General features: G+C 36.4%; 1 protein-coding gene across 1 annotated transcript in view; it reads right to left on the bottom strand.

The window, feature by feature from the left end:
- The window catches only part of CTNNA3 (catenin alpha 3), a 1,620,647-nt gene that overhangs the window by 380,329 nt on the left and 1,222,820 nt on the right, over positions 1 to 17,498 (bottom strand). Inside the window, exon 12 of the mRNA XM_082854158.1 lies at positions 8,645 to 8,845. Coding sequence (XP_082710284.1) covers positions 8,645 to 8,845 — 201 coding nt within the window. The remainder of the gene's footprint in view (positions 1 to 8,644; positions 8,846 to 17,498) is intronic.

Here is a 17,498-nt window from a genome sequence, read left to right as displayed (position 1 = left end):
AAGGACAGGTGGGAAGGAGAGGCTGGGGATGAAATGGCTAAAACTATTGCCAGTTAAGCTCTGCTATCTACACCAATTACTTAACACCAAAGGAAATGCAGTCTGATTCATACATTCAACTTCACATGGTTTATGCTCTCCCCAAAGCCAGAAGAAGGAAAATCTGAGAGGTGCCCCACATCAGTTTATTTTCTAGGCTCAGTGACCTTGAACCTCAAATACAGTTTTTCAGATGAGTATGTAAAAGTTGTACCAGCTCACATCAGTAACTGTATAACCAGACTTTCCAGGCCACATATAATGATCTCTAAAAAAGTAAAATTAACCTGTCTTTACAACTGAGGACTATTAATACATGAAACAGATACTTGTAATGACTGGAGTTATTTCATTAGTTTCATAAATCGGACTTTCAAGACGGAGTACAAGGAAGGAGATTCCTACCAGATATTAGCTCCCTTTTAAAAACATAAACTATGTTGCAGTTTATAAAACATTTTACAGTAATTCTATTATAAAGAGACAATTGTTGGATTACCCAGATGATAAAAGGCTATTCCAGAGCTTCCTAACAACTGTTAGGAAGGGTGTGTTTTAGAGGGTTACTGGGGTGTTGAGATATTGATGCCCATAGCCCTCAGAAGGGCTGGGAAAGACCTCAGACTGTTTACGACCCCAGAGCCTCTGATCCTCTCTGGCCTTGAATAGCCACTTCTCTTTTCCCAGTGGCTGTGCAAACACTATGATTTTAGAAGGCACTGGAATCCTCTCTTACAAAGAATGTCTAGTACTTAGTAAATCTTAAAATGAATGAAGTCAAAGTCCCCATCCCTCTAGGTTTAAAATAAAATGATACAGTTTGGTACAGTGTTACTGTATTTGAACAATAATAGGATTACAGACCTATTAATTTTTTGTCATTATTGTCGTTAAAGAAAGAAAAAAAGAAGAAACCCCTGAATGATCCATTTTTCTACTTTTCACAAAACTTCATAGACACCCGTATGTTTATCTTGCCACTATCTTGGTAACAGAATCACATTCACATCGTGTATTCTAAGGCACATCATCCCTGAAACACTTAGATTTAAAGTGGTATCATAATACCTCATTTAATAAAACCACCAGGCATCAAGCATGGTTTTATGCTTATTTTTAAAATTTCATAAACCATCTGAAAGAAATGGGTTTGGAAACAAGCTGCTGAAAGGCCGTGCTCCTGTTTGGGTGATACGGATGGAAGCATTTCCATTGTTCCAACACAGATGATGACCAACCAAGTTGGAAAATCAGTACTCAATTTCCCTTCTCTGGGTCCTTTCACTCCTTTTTTTTTTTTTTTTTGGCGGTACGCGGGCCTCTCACTCCTGTGGCGTCTCCCGTTGCGGAGCACAGGCCCCGGACGCGCAGGCTCAGCGGCCATGGCTCACGGGCCCAGCCGCTCCGCGGCATGTGGGATCCTCCCGGACCGGAGCACGAACCCGTGTCCCCTGCATTGGCAGGCGGACTCTCAACCACTGCGCCACCAAGGAAGCCCCTCTTTCACTCCCTTTTTGATGCTACTCCTCTCGTGCTCCTTGCCACCCCCACCTCCCTTTGCTCACAGACTCCAAAGCCCTTTCTGTGCCAAGAAATCTGCCAGTATGAGAATCTAACTGAGGCAGAAAATGTTGTCTCCATAAAAGCCAGTACCTGTGGCTCCCCTCCATGCTGATCATCAAGGTGTGGGCATATGATTTAAATTCTAACATGATGCATCTGCTCAGGAAGTTGAATTCAGGGAGCGTGAGGCAAAAGCAGGGATTGGCTTGGAATTTATTTCTGTGGTGGAAGTATCCGGAACCTGGTGGCAAATGAAAGTAGCATCTGGAGGGCCCAGTGTCATCATGTTATGATGCCAATAATGGCATTAGATGTTCACTGAGGTCTGGAATGGCAGCTCAAACAAATGCTCCCTGGGAATGACCAACCGGTTCTTGTATTCAGCATCCCTTGCAGTCTGTCTGTTTTCTCCTGTTCTCTAGCCTTCCTGTGCATATGCGTTGGTTTATAGTCAGATTCTGTTGTTTGCCATCTAGAGCTGAAACTGGGACTTCATGCCTAAACCACTTTCGTTAGGTTATTTTACTTCCTATCTATTCCTACCATATAAAGGCCCATAAAATAAATCTGAACTCGTGTTTTACAGACAGTATGTAAAAATAAGATTAGAAAGAAAGGTGTGGCCTATTTCTCTTACCAGATCATGTCTTCTTTGGCTGGAGAACATGCATCTGAGGCTGGTAATAGGAGTTCTAGGGTTAAAGAAGACACAAGAGCTCTACAGTATCTCTGCATGGTGAATTACCCACACAGCATGTTCAAATTCTCCACTTACTTTCCCAACGATCCCTTCCTTTTAACCCATGCCATTTCAGCTCATCTACTTTTAATCTATCCTTCATTTAGCATCAGCTTCACAGTTCCATATTTTATATTTTCCAGATTTGGGAAGGTATCAGCCCCTCTTTATGATTGTCTGAAATCCACCCTTAAGCCCTCTATACCATTTCCTTCCTTGACAATAAAATGTCTACTAGTGTGTCAGAACGCATTCTTTTTATTAATAAGGACAGTACTAACAGTGGCTTTTTAGATTATTCCACGTACCTACCTTTCTTAGGATCTAACTATATCAAAAATGTCAAAAAAAAAAGCCTTTGCATTACCCAGTACACATAGGGGATTTCAGTTTTGATGGTACTTTTTATCTGACAAGTTTATATTTCCAATAACTTAAAACGTCAAGATAAGTAAGTACCCTCAGCCCGCTCACTAGATCTGGGTCCAGGTCTCTTTGGACCAAAAAAACAGGTTTTCCACTCAGAAGCTCTAGAAGCTTCTTTCTTCAATTCACAATGTTAGTTCAAAGTGCCAAACTTCTGCAGCAGCAGCAGTACTTCTAAGGCCAGGGGATCTTACTCTTCTTTAAAGAGGCTAAATTGTCATTTAACTTTTGATTTTGGCATCACCAACAAGAAGACACTGGTTCTGCAGGCTGGCCAAGTGATATGCGGATAGAAGTGGTTTATTAATGCTCTCTGACTAACTGTGTTAAAGGGTGTCAGATTAGGGCTGAAGCCAAAAGGAAGAAAGTGCATAATCCCAGAGGCCGGTCTCAGACTGCTACCGGGGGAGGAAGTTTGCCAGCATATGCTTCTGAATTTGAAGGCACGGCTGCTACCCTTTAGGGGGATTTGCGGGAAGCATTAGTGGAAATAGGTTTAGTGGGATCTTTCAACAGATGCAGTTCAAGGATGGTTCTTGGAAGTAATTATTTATACAAAAGTCATGATCTCTTGTTCAAAAGCTTGCTAAAGAACCTTTTAAGAATCTGATCTGAAGTTCTCTGAAAATGGCTAATATCTGACTCTGGACAGTAATGAATCACCTCCCTGATCTTTTCTCTGCCCCAGCCTTTGACATAGGCCACTGCTCTTGCGTTTTGTTTTTGTTTTCTTTCCCCACAAATTGAGATGATAACTTGTCCTCTTGCTTAACTGTAGTAGAATGTGTCACAGTATAATCTTACAATGAATTTAAAATTGGGAGAAGGACTTGAGTACTCCTACAATGTATAAAATGCTATTGGGAAATATGAAAATAAATAAAGTGTGGTATCTACCTTTAAGTACGTTACAATCTAGTGGGAGAAACTTGTATGTAAATGGCTGATTATGATACAAGGCAAAGTGAAATAAGCATTAACTAGAGGATAAGTTCATCCATGGTAACACAGGTAATGGAGCAATTAATTCTAACTGAAAGGGAATCAGAAGCTCCTTTGTAAAGGTGGTGGCATTTGAGAAAGTTATAAAGAATAATTATAACTGCAGAGGGCCAGTAGAGAAGAAAAGGTGTTTCACTGCTGGAATAAAATTAGCATAAGCATATAGGTTCAATTCAAGAGTTGTTTTGTTCTGTTTCATTTTAATCTAGCACATGCAAGACATTATGGTAGGCTTTGGAAGAGATGCAAAGAGAAACAATACAAGTTTTCTTTTCTCCTATAACTTAACTTTTGTTTTGAAAGAAAAGTCATTTCTAGATAAATATACCTGAAGAGTTCATCAGTAACATATAGGTGCCTGTAACAATGTACCTGAGTGGCAAGTCCTTTAAAATCTACAGCACAGGAGACCAAGAAGAGCTCACTATTTCCAGAGAGAGTAAAAAAAAAAGGTTTCTAGAGTACACAGGGGTATGAGCTGTTTCTTGAAAGGTGGATAAAATTTGATGTGATAAATAAGGCGCAAGGGTATTCAAAATGACAGGTACAGCATGGACAAGACCTAAAGGCAGAAATGATCCTGGTATGCCCATGTGATTGTGAAAGCAACAACTTAGATGGAGTAGAAGGTGCCTTTTGGCCCATGCTAGGAAGAAAAAAACAGAAATTCACGTTTAGGTGAATTCAAACGCCTACAAAGTTCAGGTAGGTATATTAAGTGAGCAAAGCAGACTGGGTATATAATGAGAGGTAATAAAGGACACTATGGCCCAGTCTCAACCAAAAGAAAGACACTACTAAGCTCCAGCCATTTTCGTTTCCATGGTAAACTCTGCTCTAGTGTTGCCAGACCCTCCAATTTGTTACGATAGGCCATTAATCTGGAGATATATATATATATATATATATATATATATATATGTATGTGTATGTATATATGTATATATATTCATATATATAATTAGAAAGTAATTCTTGTAATAAAACATAAAACTTTGTTGGTCAAAACTCTACTGGACAAATAAGAATTCTCTGAGTCACACTGAATCACATCCAGTATGTGGACCACTGAGTTGCAACCTCTGCTGGACGGTAGTGGGCAAAGACTGCTGGAACTAAAGTTTCTGTTTTATATCCTATAGCCATTTAAGATTATAAACAGAGATGCAACATAAGGACAGTAGCTAAAAAATGTTTTAATTAGGCTTCAAGAATGCAGGCTATTTGTATATGAAAACTATTAAATGAAGGAAATTGATCGGAATTACTAACTGCTATTAAAGTTTTTTAAATGTTTTTTAGAGAAATTCATCTTAAAAGTCTATCCATTGTTTCAACCGGTCACAAGAAAAATTTACAACAAAAATTTGGAAATATTTATTGGCTCTAAATTGTTCTCAACTGTCTCATTTGCCTTTAAGAAGAAAAATTGCAGCTATACGACTCTTCTCCACTCTGACAGGGGAAAGGGTTCAAGTTTGGGCCTGAAAGAGTACTTGATGAATGACACTTGATTTGCCATCACTACCAGTTGCCAATGTTGGAGGCCACCAGGATGTCTTGGTCAGGTTCATCTGTGTGTTTGTTGTGTTTTGGTCCATGAGCCTAGCTGACTTTGAAACCAGGTGGAGTTTGAGTGTTTGCAAAAGATGATTTGGGTCCTGCTGATTTCTGAATTGATAGAATTCATAAATCACTTACAAAAAATATTGTGTGTGTCCACTCTTGGTTTAGGTTTTCTCCTAGCCTAGTGTGAAAAAACTGAAATTGATGTTAGGTATACAACTTCTAAGCCTTCCCATTGCAATCCAGAAGGCTTGTTATTTAACACAAAAGCTAGTATTTTCCCTCCCCTATTGGGAATTCCTGACAGGTAGAGGAGCTTAGTAACAGGGAAGAATTGGGCGGAATAAAAATTTCTCATGGAGATTACAATACTCCGCCTCAGTCTGAATGAAATGCAGCATTCCAGATGTTGCCTACATTTCACTGAAAACCAGCTGGTTGATTTTATGAACCATGCAAATCCTGCAATGTAACAGGGCTTCTCGAAGTGCTGATAAAACACTTAGAAGATCAACGAATCTTGAAAATGTGCTAATGAGCCACAAAGTCTGATTGAAAGCAAAGGTGCAATGTTCCAAAAACATTCTTTGTGATTTAGAGAAGTATGACTTAGGTTTCATCATTGATGACAGTACTTTAAAGGCAAATTGTGCAAAGATAAGAACGTCTCATTAATAAGAACAATTCACAATAGCTCCTTATTGAGTTATTTTCGGAAAAAGGGTTAAGACCTGAGAACTGCATAAAAGGAAAAGAAAGAAAGAAAAACAGGTCACATATACAGACCGTTCACTTGCTAAAATATGAACTATTAAGGCTTCATAACATAAAACATGACATTTTGAATTATTTAATTTGATGATTATTTATAAATAATAAGTCCAAGTTATGGGCAGATGTGAACAAAGATGAACATCTTCTGTTACTTAATTGTGGAGGATAGAATAGTTGGAAGTATTTTTCATAGACAATATCTCTATGGGAGAGAAAATGCTCATACATTTTAGCTTTGGTTAAGATCAAACTGATCAAATTAGCATTTTCATCTAATTTATTGCTCAGAATTCCCTTTAGTGAGGAATGCTTTTGATAAATTTCAAGGAAAGCTGTTTGCAGAAAAGTTTGAAATTAGACATAAAAAACCCAAAATGAGATTTTAAGATAAGCCAAAAAGTATCTAAAAAACTAAAACGACAAAATTGGAAAATCATAAACTATACTGTTATATTACTAATAAGATGTGACTTATACAGAATAACCCAGCATTATTCCATATTTATTGTATTTGTATTTGGGGTACAGGACATAATTTACCTGGAGAATTTCAATTAAAGTTACATACAAGTAATTAGAGGAAAAAGGATTTCTCTCTCTTCTGATTGAATGATAATGTAGCCATATTGGTTAGTTATTTTGTAAGGTCATCATAAATCATACAGGTATTGACAAAATTGTAATTAAATGTGTAAATAACTTTGTTTCATTTTTGTTTTCTGATTTCAGATTATAAGAATTGATTGTGAATGGAGTGTTCCCACAACACATTTCACATTCTGGACACTTCAAAATTTCACTTCCACTTCTTTGCATATGAAGTCCAGATATGGGCGCTATACTATAGAGAATAAAACTATAAACTTAGTACCTCATACAGACATGGTGACTATAAGAGTGTGTTCACAAGACATTACCAATACGATTACAAAACTGAGACAGAAACAAGATGTAGGTACAATTTCGGTAGACTTCAGTCAGTTCCCTATAGGACATTTTTCACCGGCTAAAAGGAGAACCACTCATGCCTTCTTCTTTTTACTTACAATTCTATCCCCAGAAGGTAGAAAAAAATCAGAGAACTCTGTACTTGATTTTGACCAACAGGAAAGGACCAGCTAAATTTAGTTTAGGGAAGAGACGCTGAACTACTCTAACACAATTATCTCCTTAAGCAAGTAAATGTATCGCCACGCCTCACTGATAAAGCAACTACCCTGTACCCTATTCGTGACACCAGTGACTTTTGAGTAGTATAGAAATATCATATCAAGAGTTGCAAATACACCTCCTTCATCTTTCCTTAGTATATCTTAAGCATTTCATTGTTTTAGAAATATTTTTAAAGAGCTACTGAGAAAACTATGCGCCAAGATTCATTAATGAGTTCTGTATCAACATGCTAGGAAAAGAGCAACATTAATCATCAGTTCTCTACAAAACTTGCCAAGCCTACCTTGTGGTATAGCTCTTCAGAACTATTCCCTAATGAAGGCTATTCAAATGCTGATAAGCTTATCTTTATTAATTTCAAGGAGCAGCTTCCTCTCCCCCCAAATCACCCATCTCCATCCCTTCTACCCCTTTCACAAAACAAGTATGTACATCCAAACACAATATGCCCCATGCATAATATGAACAATTCTCTAGGTAGGATCAGTGACTTAAGTATGGAATTTCAAATATTTTAGGAATCATGGGTCCACTGTCACTCTCCTCTTATGAAGTAATTAATAAGAAAAATTCAGCCTGAGGTTTTCACAGATTACAAGGGCTTTTCACAAGAAAAACTACTGCCATGATGACTTCTAAAGATGGTTGGTTGCCCTCATTCAAAGTGTATCCACTGTTTTTGAATTCATATGAATTTAAATGCTTCTTTGAATGTTCTATAAGTGTCTTGGAGAAATGTTAATAACAGTGCTAAAATAAGAATACTATTTTAATGTGTGATTCAAAAACTAAGCATTCATTAGCTGATTTCAGAAAATATTAACTTCGGTGCTGCAACCAAAACAAAATCCTGGTCTGGTATTTCCTAAGTAATCAAAGATTATGTGAAAGAACAAAATAGTGTTTTGCAAACAGATTGCAAAAGAAGGTAGAAAGCATTTCTCTGGAAACATAGGACAAGTTTGTTCTGTTTAAGCAATGTAAACAAAAACCTGGGGGGTACCAATCAGAGAGCTAAAAGAGAGCTTGGAAACTATTACATACTTATCACATCTGGCCTAATTATATCTCCTACCAACTCTAGCATTAATAAACATTCATAAGTGGCTAAAGGCCTGTGGGTAATTTATATAATGCATATATGTATAAAAGCCTTTTTTCTCCAGTGAATATATTTACTTCCCAGAGATAAATTTCAAATCACACAACCACAGGATGCAAGCCCCTATCAGATAGTAGAGCAATCTATTTCAAAACAAGCCACACAGACTGAGATCTCCTTTCCATATGTATGAATATTTGGTAGCTATGCAGATGCAAATGTCAGGAAGAGAGCAGCTGTCATTGGGGACAGAGACTTACCAGTACTTGTCAGGAAGTTAACATTTCTCATCACACCTTCTGTGTAAGCTCCTGGCTCGTAACTGTCCATTTCACCTGTGACAATGTGAGCAACTCTTGCGGCCCGTCCTCTGATAGCACCTGCAGCTCGATCTAAATTATCAGCATCCTGGTCTCTCAAGGCTATGATACATTTGTTGACATCTTCTAGGATATGGCTCTCTGTAAGTAAACAGGTCAAATTAGTTTCGTGTTTTTTTTTTTTTAATCACACAAATCTAGCATACTATAATTCATGTTAATTTCTGGTTGCGGATAATTGCACATTGGGAATAAAAGACATTGACAACTAAGAAGAAAAAATACAGATGTGACTTTGCTTATACCTTTTTCAATAGCTCATCTTGTAAAACAAAAATTTTGCATTTTTATCAGCAAATTTTACAGATTGCATCTTATTTTAGATTCTAGTTCCAGTAGATTAGATTTTAGATTTGAGTAACTTACAGATGGAAATTAAGGAAAGATTCTAGATTGAAACAAAAATAAAATGTATAATGATGGAATACTTAATCCTGATTAAGCACAATACTATGCAGATTATGAAACTCTTAAAAAAAATCACCTGCCCTAAATATATAGAAAAATAACTATGGTATTCCATTCAACTAATGTTCACTGATGCACGATATTTAACACAATTACAGAAATATTATAAATTAGCAAATGATGAAAATGGTGAAATACATAATTTTATACTGTAAAGCAATAACCTCACTACATCTGTGAAAAGACATATATAAAAAGGGCTTTAAAAAGATTGATTTGAAGTAAATGAATCCCAGAGAAATTTGCTCACTCTGAAGAGTATCTCCAGACCTCTTTCTCTCCTTCTTCTTTGCATGATTAAGGCATGAAGACCGCTGGGAGTTATTAGTGTAGTCCACCAATGTTTACTTTTTCTATAAAATGATTAATACTCCCGGAATAAAACTAATGAGTGGAGCTGAGTAAATATGTAGAATATCAACAAGCATGGGCAATGATATTTCTAAGAAATTAAAAGAATACTAAAGAAACGGTTTCTATTTTTATTAAATGAATCCCCACCCCAAATCTTTAAAGACTCTACTACTTCAAAACACACAGAGAAAACAACTACAACAAAAAGGCCTCAGTAATTCCAGAACATATTGTTAATTTCTCCTTCCCCCTCCCCCTCCCCTTCTCCCCTTCTCTCTCCCTCTCCCTCTCCCTGGATTTGCTGACTTTCTGCAGGTAAGCTACACAAGACAGGTATTCATAAAGCTATTTCCTTGCAGAGTCACACCTTCCTCTTATTTTGTAGAGCATAATATCCAAACCATCAAAGAATATGGTCATTGGTGAACTTCTTAGACCTGATGTCTACTATTCCTCTGCAGGTCCCTCATGCTTTAGTTATATCTATTTTACAATTTTCCAAATCTGCCATGTTTTTTCATGTCTCTGTGCCTGTGGGCATATTAGAACCTTGACCTAGACTGTTCTTTTGGGTTCCTGGACCCAATGTCAACGTGTGTGTGTGTGGGGGGGGGTGCTTCCCCACAACAACAAGCAACTCTCTGTACACCAGCTGGGTGACCTGTAATTCAACTCAATTCTGACACCATCTACCTGGAGATAGCATCAGATTCCACAGGTTAAGGGTTTAGTCCCACAAGACTGCCCCTTCCCACCCCCCTACAGACACCAGTCAAAAGCCTAGATCGTTACCTGTGCTTCTGCTACAATTTGAAGGTTCCCCCCTTCTGGACTTCAGACGCTGGTCCAACTTCAGGTTGTTACATATATTTCTGACCAACTAGCTATAAATCAGAGGTTCCCACAACCTCCTTTTTAGGTTTGATTATTTTGCTTAGAGTAGCTCACAGAACTCAGAGAACCATTTTACTTACTAGATTTAACTTTTATAACTCAGGACCAGCCAGATGGAAGAGACGCAGAGGGTAAGGTATGGGGAAAGGCCCAGAGCCCCATGCCCTCTCCAGGCATGCCACTCTCCCCAAATCTCCATGTGCTCACCAACCTAGAAGCTCTCCAAAACCCATCCTTTTGGGGTTTTATGGAGGCTTCATTACATAGGCACGATCGATTAAATCACTGGCCGTTGGCAACTGATTCAGCCTCCAGCCCCTCTACCCTTCCCAGAGGTAAAGGGGTGGAACTAGAAGTTCTAATCACATGGTTGGTTGCTCTGTCAACCAGCCCCCATCCTACAGCGGGGGGGGGGGGGGGGGGGGGGGGGGGGGTTGGGGGGGGTGGTCCCAAAGTCATCTCATTAACATACGAAAGACAGCTTTATGGCCCTCATCACTCAGTATATTCCAAGGGTTTTAGGAGTTCTGTGCCAGAAGCAGGAAAAGACCAAAGATATACCTCTTATTCTAAATCACAATATCGTAATTGCCAATCCCCTCTCGTCTGCTTGCTCAACTCCTACTATTCTTTTTTTTTTTTTTTTGGCCATGCCTCATGGCTTGCAGGATCTTAGTTCCCCTACCAGGGACCAAACCCGTACCCCCTGCAGTGAAAGGGCAGAGTCCTAACCACTGGACCACCAGGGAATTCCTTACTATTCTTTTAAGACACTAGTTAAATGTCCTGCCTCAGGAAATCCATGCTGACCTAGAACAAGGCAAACTTTGTTCCAAGTTGTTTGGGGTTCACATAAAATGGTTTGTATGTTTTCATTAGAGCTTCTTTCTGTGTTTTAGTGATATACTAATGAAACTATCTCTCTAGTAGACTAACAAATATATATGAGTGCAGGAATTTTATCTTATTCCTTGAGGTATCTAGCCCTTGGTACAGTACATAGCACCTGTTAGGTTAACCAGAATGTTTGTTGAATGAATGAATGAAGTCTTCTTATAAGATGCACCTGGGAACAGTACATTATTTTGTCTAAATCCTAAATCATGGGTTATGAACATTGGTAGACACATTTCTGTAGCCTTAAAATTAGTCAATTTAAGCCACATTAAGGACATAAGTTCATTTGCATGAAAAAGATTAAGTACTGAAAACCTTCATTATAAATTCACTGGAGTTTTAACCTAATTTGTAGCATTCAGTTATGAATGTGTCATTAAGGCCTGTAATAAATCGAGGCACAGTCCCATCTCAACAGAAAGCACATGTGTATCATCATCATCATGTTTCCCTTGGAATTGAAGTACAAGTATAAATGTGGAAGGCGTAGTAATGATCAGTTTTTTAAAAATCCACAGATGTGCCCTTTAATGACACATTATGAAGCTGTTATTTTCCAAAATATGTTGGTAAGTGTTTTTAAAAGCAAACACAATATATATGTATTCAATGCATGTTTAATCTGTATTCACTAAAGGTGCTTAATTTTAGATTGCAGAGCTGTTTTTCTCAGTTCTGTGAAAGTGAAAAGATATTTAGGAAAGAAAAAACATTGTTCATTTTTGGAAAATTAATTATCTAATAAACTCAGTAATTTCTGTTTAATTAAAGGTGAAATTATAGCTGTCACAAACTATTTTTTTCCTATGAATTTTTCACTGGAAAAAATACAAAAAATATTCACTAACAATGAATGTTCACTTCTATAAAACAATGATATATATGCTTCACAATTTATTTTATTACTTTAAATGGAGAATAAAATATACAGTAAGAATTTTTCTGATTCTTTTTTGCTTGGCCTTATAGAAGTTTGTGTGGTTATTGCTTTAGATTGCCCAACACAATCAGAAGCCCTGGTGTTAATTATGTTGAAGAACCATAGAGTTAAGGTCAGATATGGAAATAAAAACCTTACATGAAAATATACAATATAAAAAATAAGGAAAATAAATGACAAGAAGCATATACCCAGCGTTTATCTGAAGCAGCTATACTGAGAATGTTGGAGATGATGACTAAATGATCTTTTGAATTACTAAGATTAAATACAGCGCAGAAGCATTAGGAAAGGTTTGTAAGACTTCCATTATTGTGACACTTCCCCATTATTCTGAATGTTTCACAAAATGCCAGCAACAATTATTTGCATGAAATTCTAAAGAAAAAGAAAAAAAATATTGGGCACCTCCCATATACACAGTAACTAAACATTAAGCTAATGTCTTAAAAACAAGTATTTCTTTATTTAAGGTGAACTTAAGTAGTTAAAAAGGCCTTCATGATAGCTTGAGTTTTTATGTCTAGATATATAAATCCACACCTATAGGAAAGAAATAAAACACCAAATACTTTGCATAAAACTTTCTACTGACATATCTCTTAAGTCTTCACTGATGGAATGAGTTTACTCATTAGACGCAGAAAAAATCATTAGGAACTCTACCTCCAATTTATTTTTTTTCTCAACTGCACATGTACTTGGATTTAACAATTACATAACTTTTACAATGAAGTTTAAAAGAAAGAAAATATGTTATTATAAAACAAGTACACTTGGAAAACAGTTGACCGTTGAACAATGCTGGTGCTAACTCGTGTATAACTTGTGTCAATAGTTGGCCCTCCGTATCACCAGTTCCTCTGCAGATTCAACTAACCACGGACGGTGTAGTACTGTGATATTTACTGTTGAAAAATATCCTCATGAAAGTGGACCTGCACAGTTCAAACCCATGTTGTTCAAGGGTCAACTGTAGTATATGTTTTGAAGGATTGATTGAAGATTTGTCTTAATCGTTTCAAAGTGTCAGCTTAACATTTGATTTGGGGTGAGGGGTGAAATGTCCTAGTATTACTGCAAGTCCTGAAGTACATTATTTTAAGAGCAGAGAATAGCTGAATGACTAGCAATTATTGTCACTCATTTTATAGCTATCCTGAGAGGCAAAGGATGATTTTTATTATGGTGGAAAACAGTAATAAAGAGGGCAATAAAGGAACTGATCTTAGACTGCAGGACATTTCATTTGTTGCAAACTTCTGTGGGTGGCTCCATCTTCAGTCATCGCAGCAAGTGTAGCACAATAAGATTGTGAAATATATTTTAAATTTTTTTCGACGATTTTTTTCTTAATTCTTCAGTTTTCTACAATTAAAGCTAGAACTTGCCTCAGGGAAAGTAGAAAACATACAAAGCAGAATTTTATAAATCCATAACCCAAAGAACAGACCTAAAGTAGAAGGACATTTTATTCGCAAAAGCTACACTTAAAGTTGCTTTCTTTTAATTCCCAAAGCTGGGCTTTGAATACATCAATGGCAAAGCCTGAAGAGGTTTATGCTATAATCCATTGAATGGGGAATAATCTACCACCAACTGTTTCCTCCCCTGATATCTGCATATGTAAAACAAAATTCTAAGGAGGAAAGGAGAAGAGAGAAAAGAATCTTTTTCTTAAGAGGAAACTTTTTCCTAAAGAGACTGAATTATAAGCCAAAAGAGATTGAGTTTCTTAAATTGGCAAGATTAAGTTTAGCAACCCATTGTATATGAGCTCAGAGATTTAACTATGTATAAGAAAATGTTTCAATTTTGCACACCTGAATCTCTACCTGTAAATTTAAAATTCATTACACAGGCAACTACACAGTAATTTTTCTCCTTCACTCCCCCCCCCAAAAAAGAAGCTATAAAGCCAATGGAATACACCAGTATATAAGTTAATTGTTGTTTATGTATCTACTTAAAGGTGGCCAAAATTTTTTTAGTAAGAATTTGATCATGATGATTGTTCTCCAAATAACTAATATCCTGCATAAATATCTAGGCAAATACTATTCTGAGAATAAAGAACATGTATATAGCTAAATGTACAACTTTATGAAATTTCATATCCCTTTTCTACATCCTTAGAACCTTCCCTCTGTCTCCTTTCCTGAACCTAAGTATTGCTACGTGTTAGAAAATGTAGATGATATAAAAGATAAAGGTAAATCCCCTTCTGTAAAGGGTTTAAAAGCTAGAAACCCGAAATAATTTTCTTTTTAAAAATTAAAAAGAAATTATTGAAGTATAGTTGATGTAAAATATTAATATTATATAAGTTATAGGTGTACAATATAGTGATTCACAATTTTTAAAGGTTATACTCCATTTATAGTTATTATAAAATATTGGTAAGAATTACTTTCTTTCATTATCTTTTATTCTTCCTAAAATACGATAGTCAAAATTATCTCATCATTTTAATGAAGTTTTGTTAACCTTTATCGCAAAAGTTTGCCTAGTTCCTCTGCACTATAAGCTGTTTATTCTTCATTGGACTTTAACCAGCTCAAACTTACTTGACCCACTTCTGACAATAATCAAAAGAAAAATAAAGATTGCTATTCCCAAACTAGTTCTTTACCAAACTATACTTAAAGGAATTCTGCAGTACTTATGCAGACACAGTTCTATAGAAATAAACACACACACACACACACACACACACACACACACAAAGTCACTGAAGTCTTCATATTTCTTTTCATAAGTCTCAAGTAGGCTCTTACAACAGTTTTCCCTGTGAAGTAAAGAAATTTATCAAAAGCTTAGAAATAGGCAAAAGGTACTATTGCTTGTCCCTTCAGTGCCCTCCTGCGCAGACATTGTGAACCAAGCCTACCTGGCAGATATCTAATTCTCCAGCAGTGTGTATCTTTTTACCACCTGCTATTTACTATTGGTTAGGATGTTTTACAATTCTGTAGGGGTTTTACAGTTCTGTAGATGCTCATTTTGTTAAAAGGGATAGCTGGGTAAATAATTCTTGTCACACAGGAATGCAAATAAATTTTTATCTGAGATGGGAATAATTTTTATAGAAAACATAATACTGAAGGTTACATTTTTACCGTTCTACAGGACCATCAACCAGTTTTTTTTCTAAGTTAGAATTTTATTTAACCATTCTTTCTTTATCCAGTTTTCCTTAAACAAGTATTATCATCTTGGTGTCTCTCAATAGTGAATTTTTGACAGCTGTTCACTTTAAATTTGTAAAAGTCTTGCTTTCAGCTTCGGAAAATTATTCTTTGACTGTGTATTTTGTCTTGAAAGCTACTAACTTTTCAAGTATTTTTTCTACCCATGGGGAAAAAATGTAAAGGATAAATTACATGTGGAATCATAGACCTACATGTAAAGTGCAAAACTTTAAAGCTCCTAGGAGAAAATCTAGGTAGCCTTGAATTTGGAAATGACTTTTTAAATACAACACTGAAAGTATAAAAAATGAAAGGAAATATTAACAAATTGGACTTCATAAAAATTTAAAACTTCTGCTCTGTGAAAGGCACTGTTTGTTAAGAGAATGAAAAGGCAAGCACAGATCAGAAAAAAATATTTGCAAAATATATTTGCAAAAGGACTGGTATCTAAAATCTACAAAGAATTCTTAAAATTCAACAATAAAAATTAAAAAGTCTATAAATATTAGCAAAAGATCTAACAAAGACACCCAAACAAAGAAGACATATAAATGAAAAGTAAGCATATGAAAGGACACTTAACATCACATATCATCAGGGAACTGCAATTAAAACAACGAGATACCACTACACACCTATTAGAATGGCCAAAATTCAGAACCCTGAGAATACCAAGTACTGAGGAGAATACAAAGCAACAGGAACTCTCATTCATTGCTGGTGGAAATGCAAAATGGTACAGCCACTCTGAAAGACAATTTGTCAGTTTCTTATAAAACCAAACATGCTCTTACCATGTGACCCAGAAATTGTGCTACTTGGTATTTACCCAAATGAGGTGAAAACTTACATCTACACAAAAACTTCACATGAACATTTACTGAAGCTTGGCTTATAATTACCAAAACTTGGAAGTAACCAAGATATCCTTCAACAGGAGAATGGATAAACAAACTGTTATACATCAATACAATGGAATATTATACAGCAATGGAAATAAATTCACTATCAAGCTATAAAAAGACATGGAGGAAATTTAAATACATATTGATAATAAATTAAGCCAATATGAAAAGGTTACATACTGCAGTATTCCAACTATATGACATTTTGGAAAAGGCAAAACTATGGACACAGTAAAAAAAACATCAGTGGTTGCCAGGGATTCAGGGGTAAAAAGGGAGGAATGAATAGATGTAACACAGGGGATTTTCAGCATAGTGACACTATTCTGTATGATACTGTCATGATGGATGCATGTCATTATTACATTTGTAAAAGCCATAGAATTGAAAACACATAGTGAATCCTAATGTAAACTGCAGAAGGTAGTTAATGAATCAATATTGGTTCATCAATTACAACAGCAAAGAAGATTCTTGAAACATTCACTATTCAGTGCCAAGTCCACTTGAGACCTTTAACAAGCACTGTGTTCAGCTTCTAAACTGGAAGAAAACTGATAATGTTCAATCTTACGTATTCAATAACATTCATAATTTACAGATATCTATAATTAATGTGACAGGAATTTTGAACATTCTTCAATTTTCCAAGAATATAATTAAGAAAAAGTTTGATCCTTTCCCCAGCTCTTTCCTAGCTTTTACACAGTAACATCTCTGATCGTCAATTTGCTTGAGTTTTTTTTTTTTTTAATAAATCATCATATTAGGGGATATTATTATTTATTTATTTATTTATGGCTGCGTTGGGTCTTCATTTCTGTGCGAGGGCTTTCTCTAGTTGCAGCAAGCGGGGGCCACTCTTCATCGCGGTGCGAGGGCCTCTCACTCTTGCGGCCTCTCTTGTTGCGGAGCACAGGCTCCAGACGCGCAGGCTCAGTAGTTGTGTTTCACGGGCCTAGTTGCTCCGCGGCATGTGGGATCTTCCCAGACCAGGGCTCGAACCCATGTCCCCTGCATTGGTAGGCAGATTCTCAACCACTGTGCCACCAGGGAAGCCCTTGAGTTTTTAACAAATAATT

Source organism: Leucopleurus acutus (genome assembly GCF_964270905.1).
Source record: "Leucopleurus acutus genome assembly, chromosome: 14".
In the NCBI taxonomy this organism is placed as follows: domain Eukaryota; kingdom Metazoa; phylum Chordata; class Mammalia; order Artiodactyla; family Delphinidae; genus Leucopleurus; species Leucopleurus acutus.
Note: the sequence above shows the minus strand (reverse complement) of the source record. Positions and strands in the feature narration are given on the sequence as shown.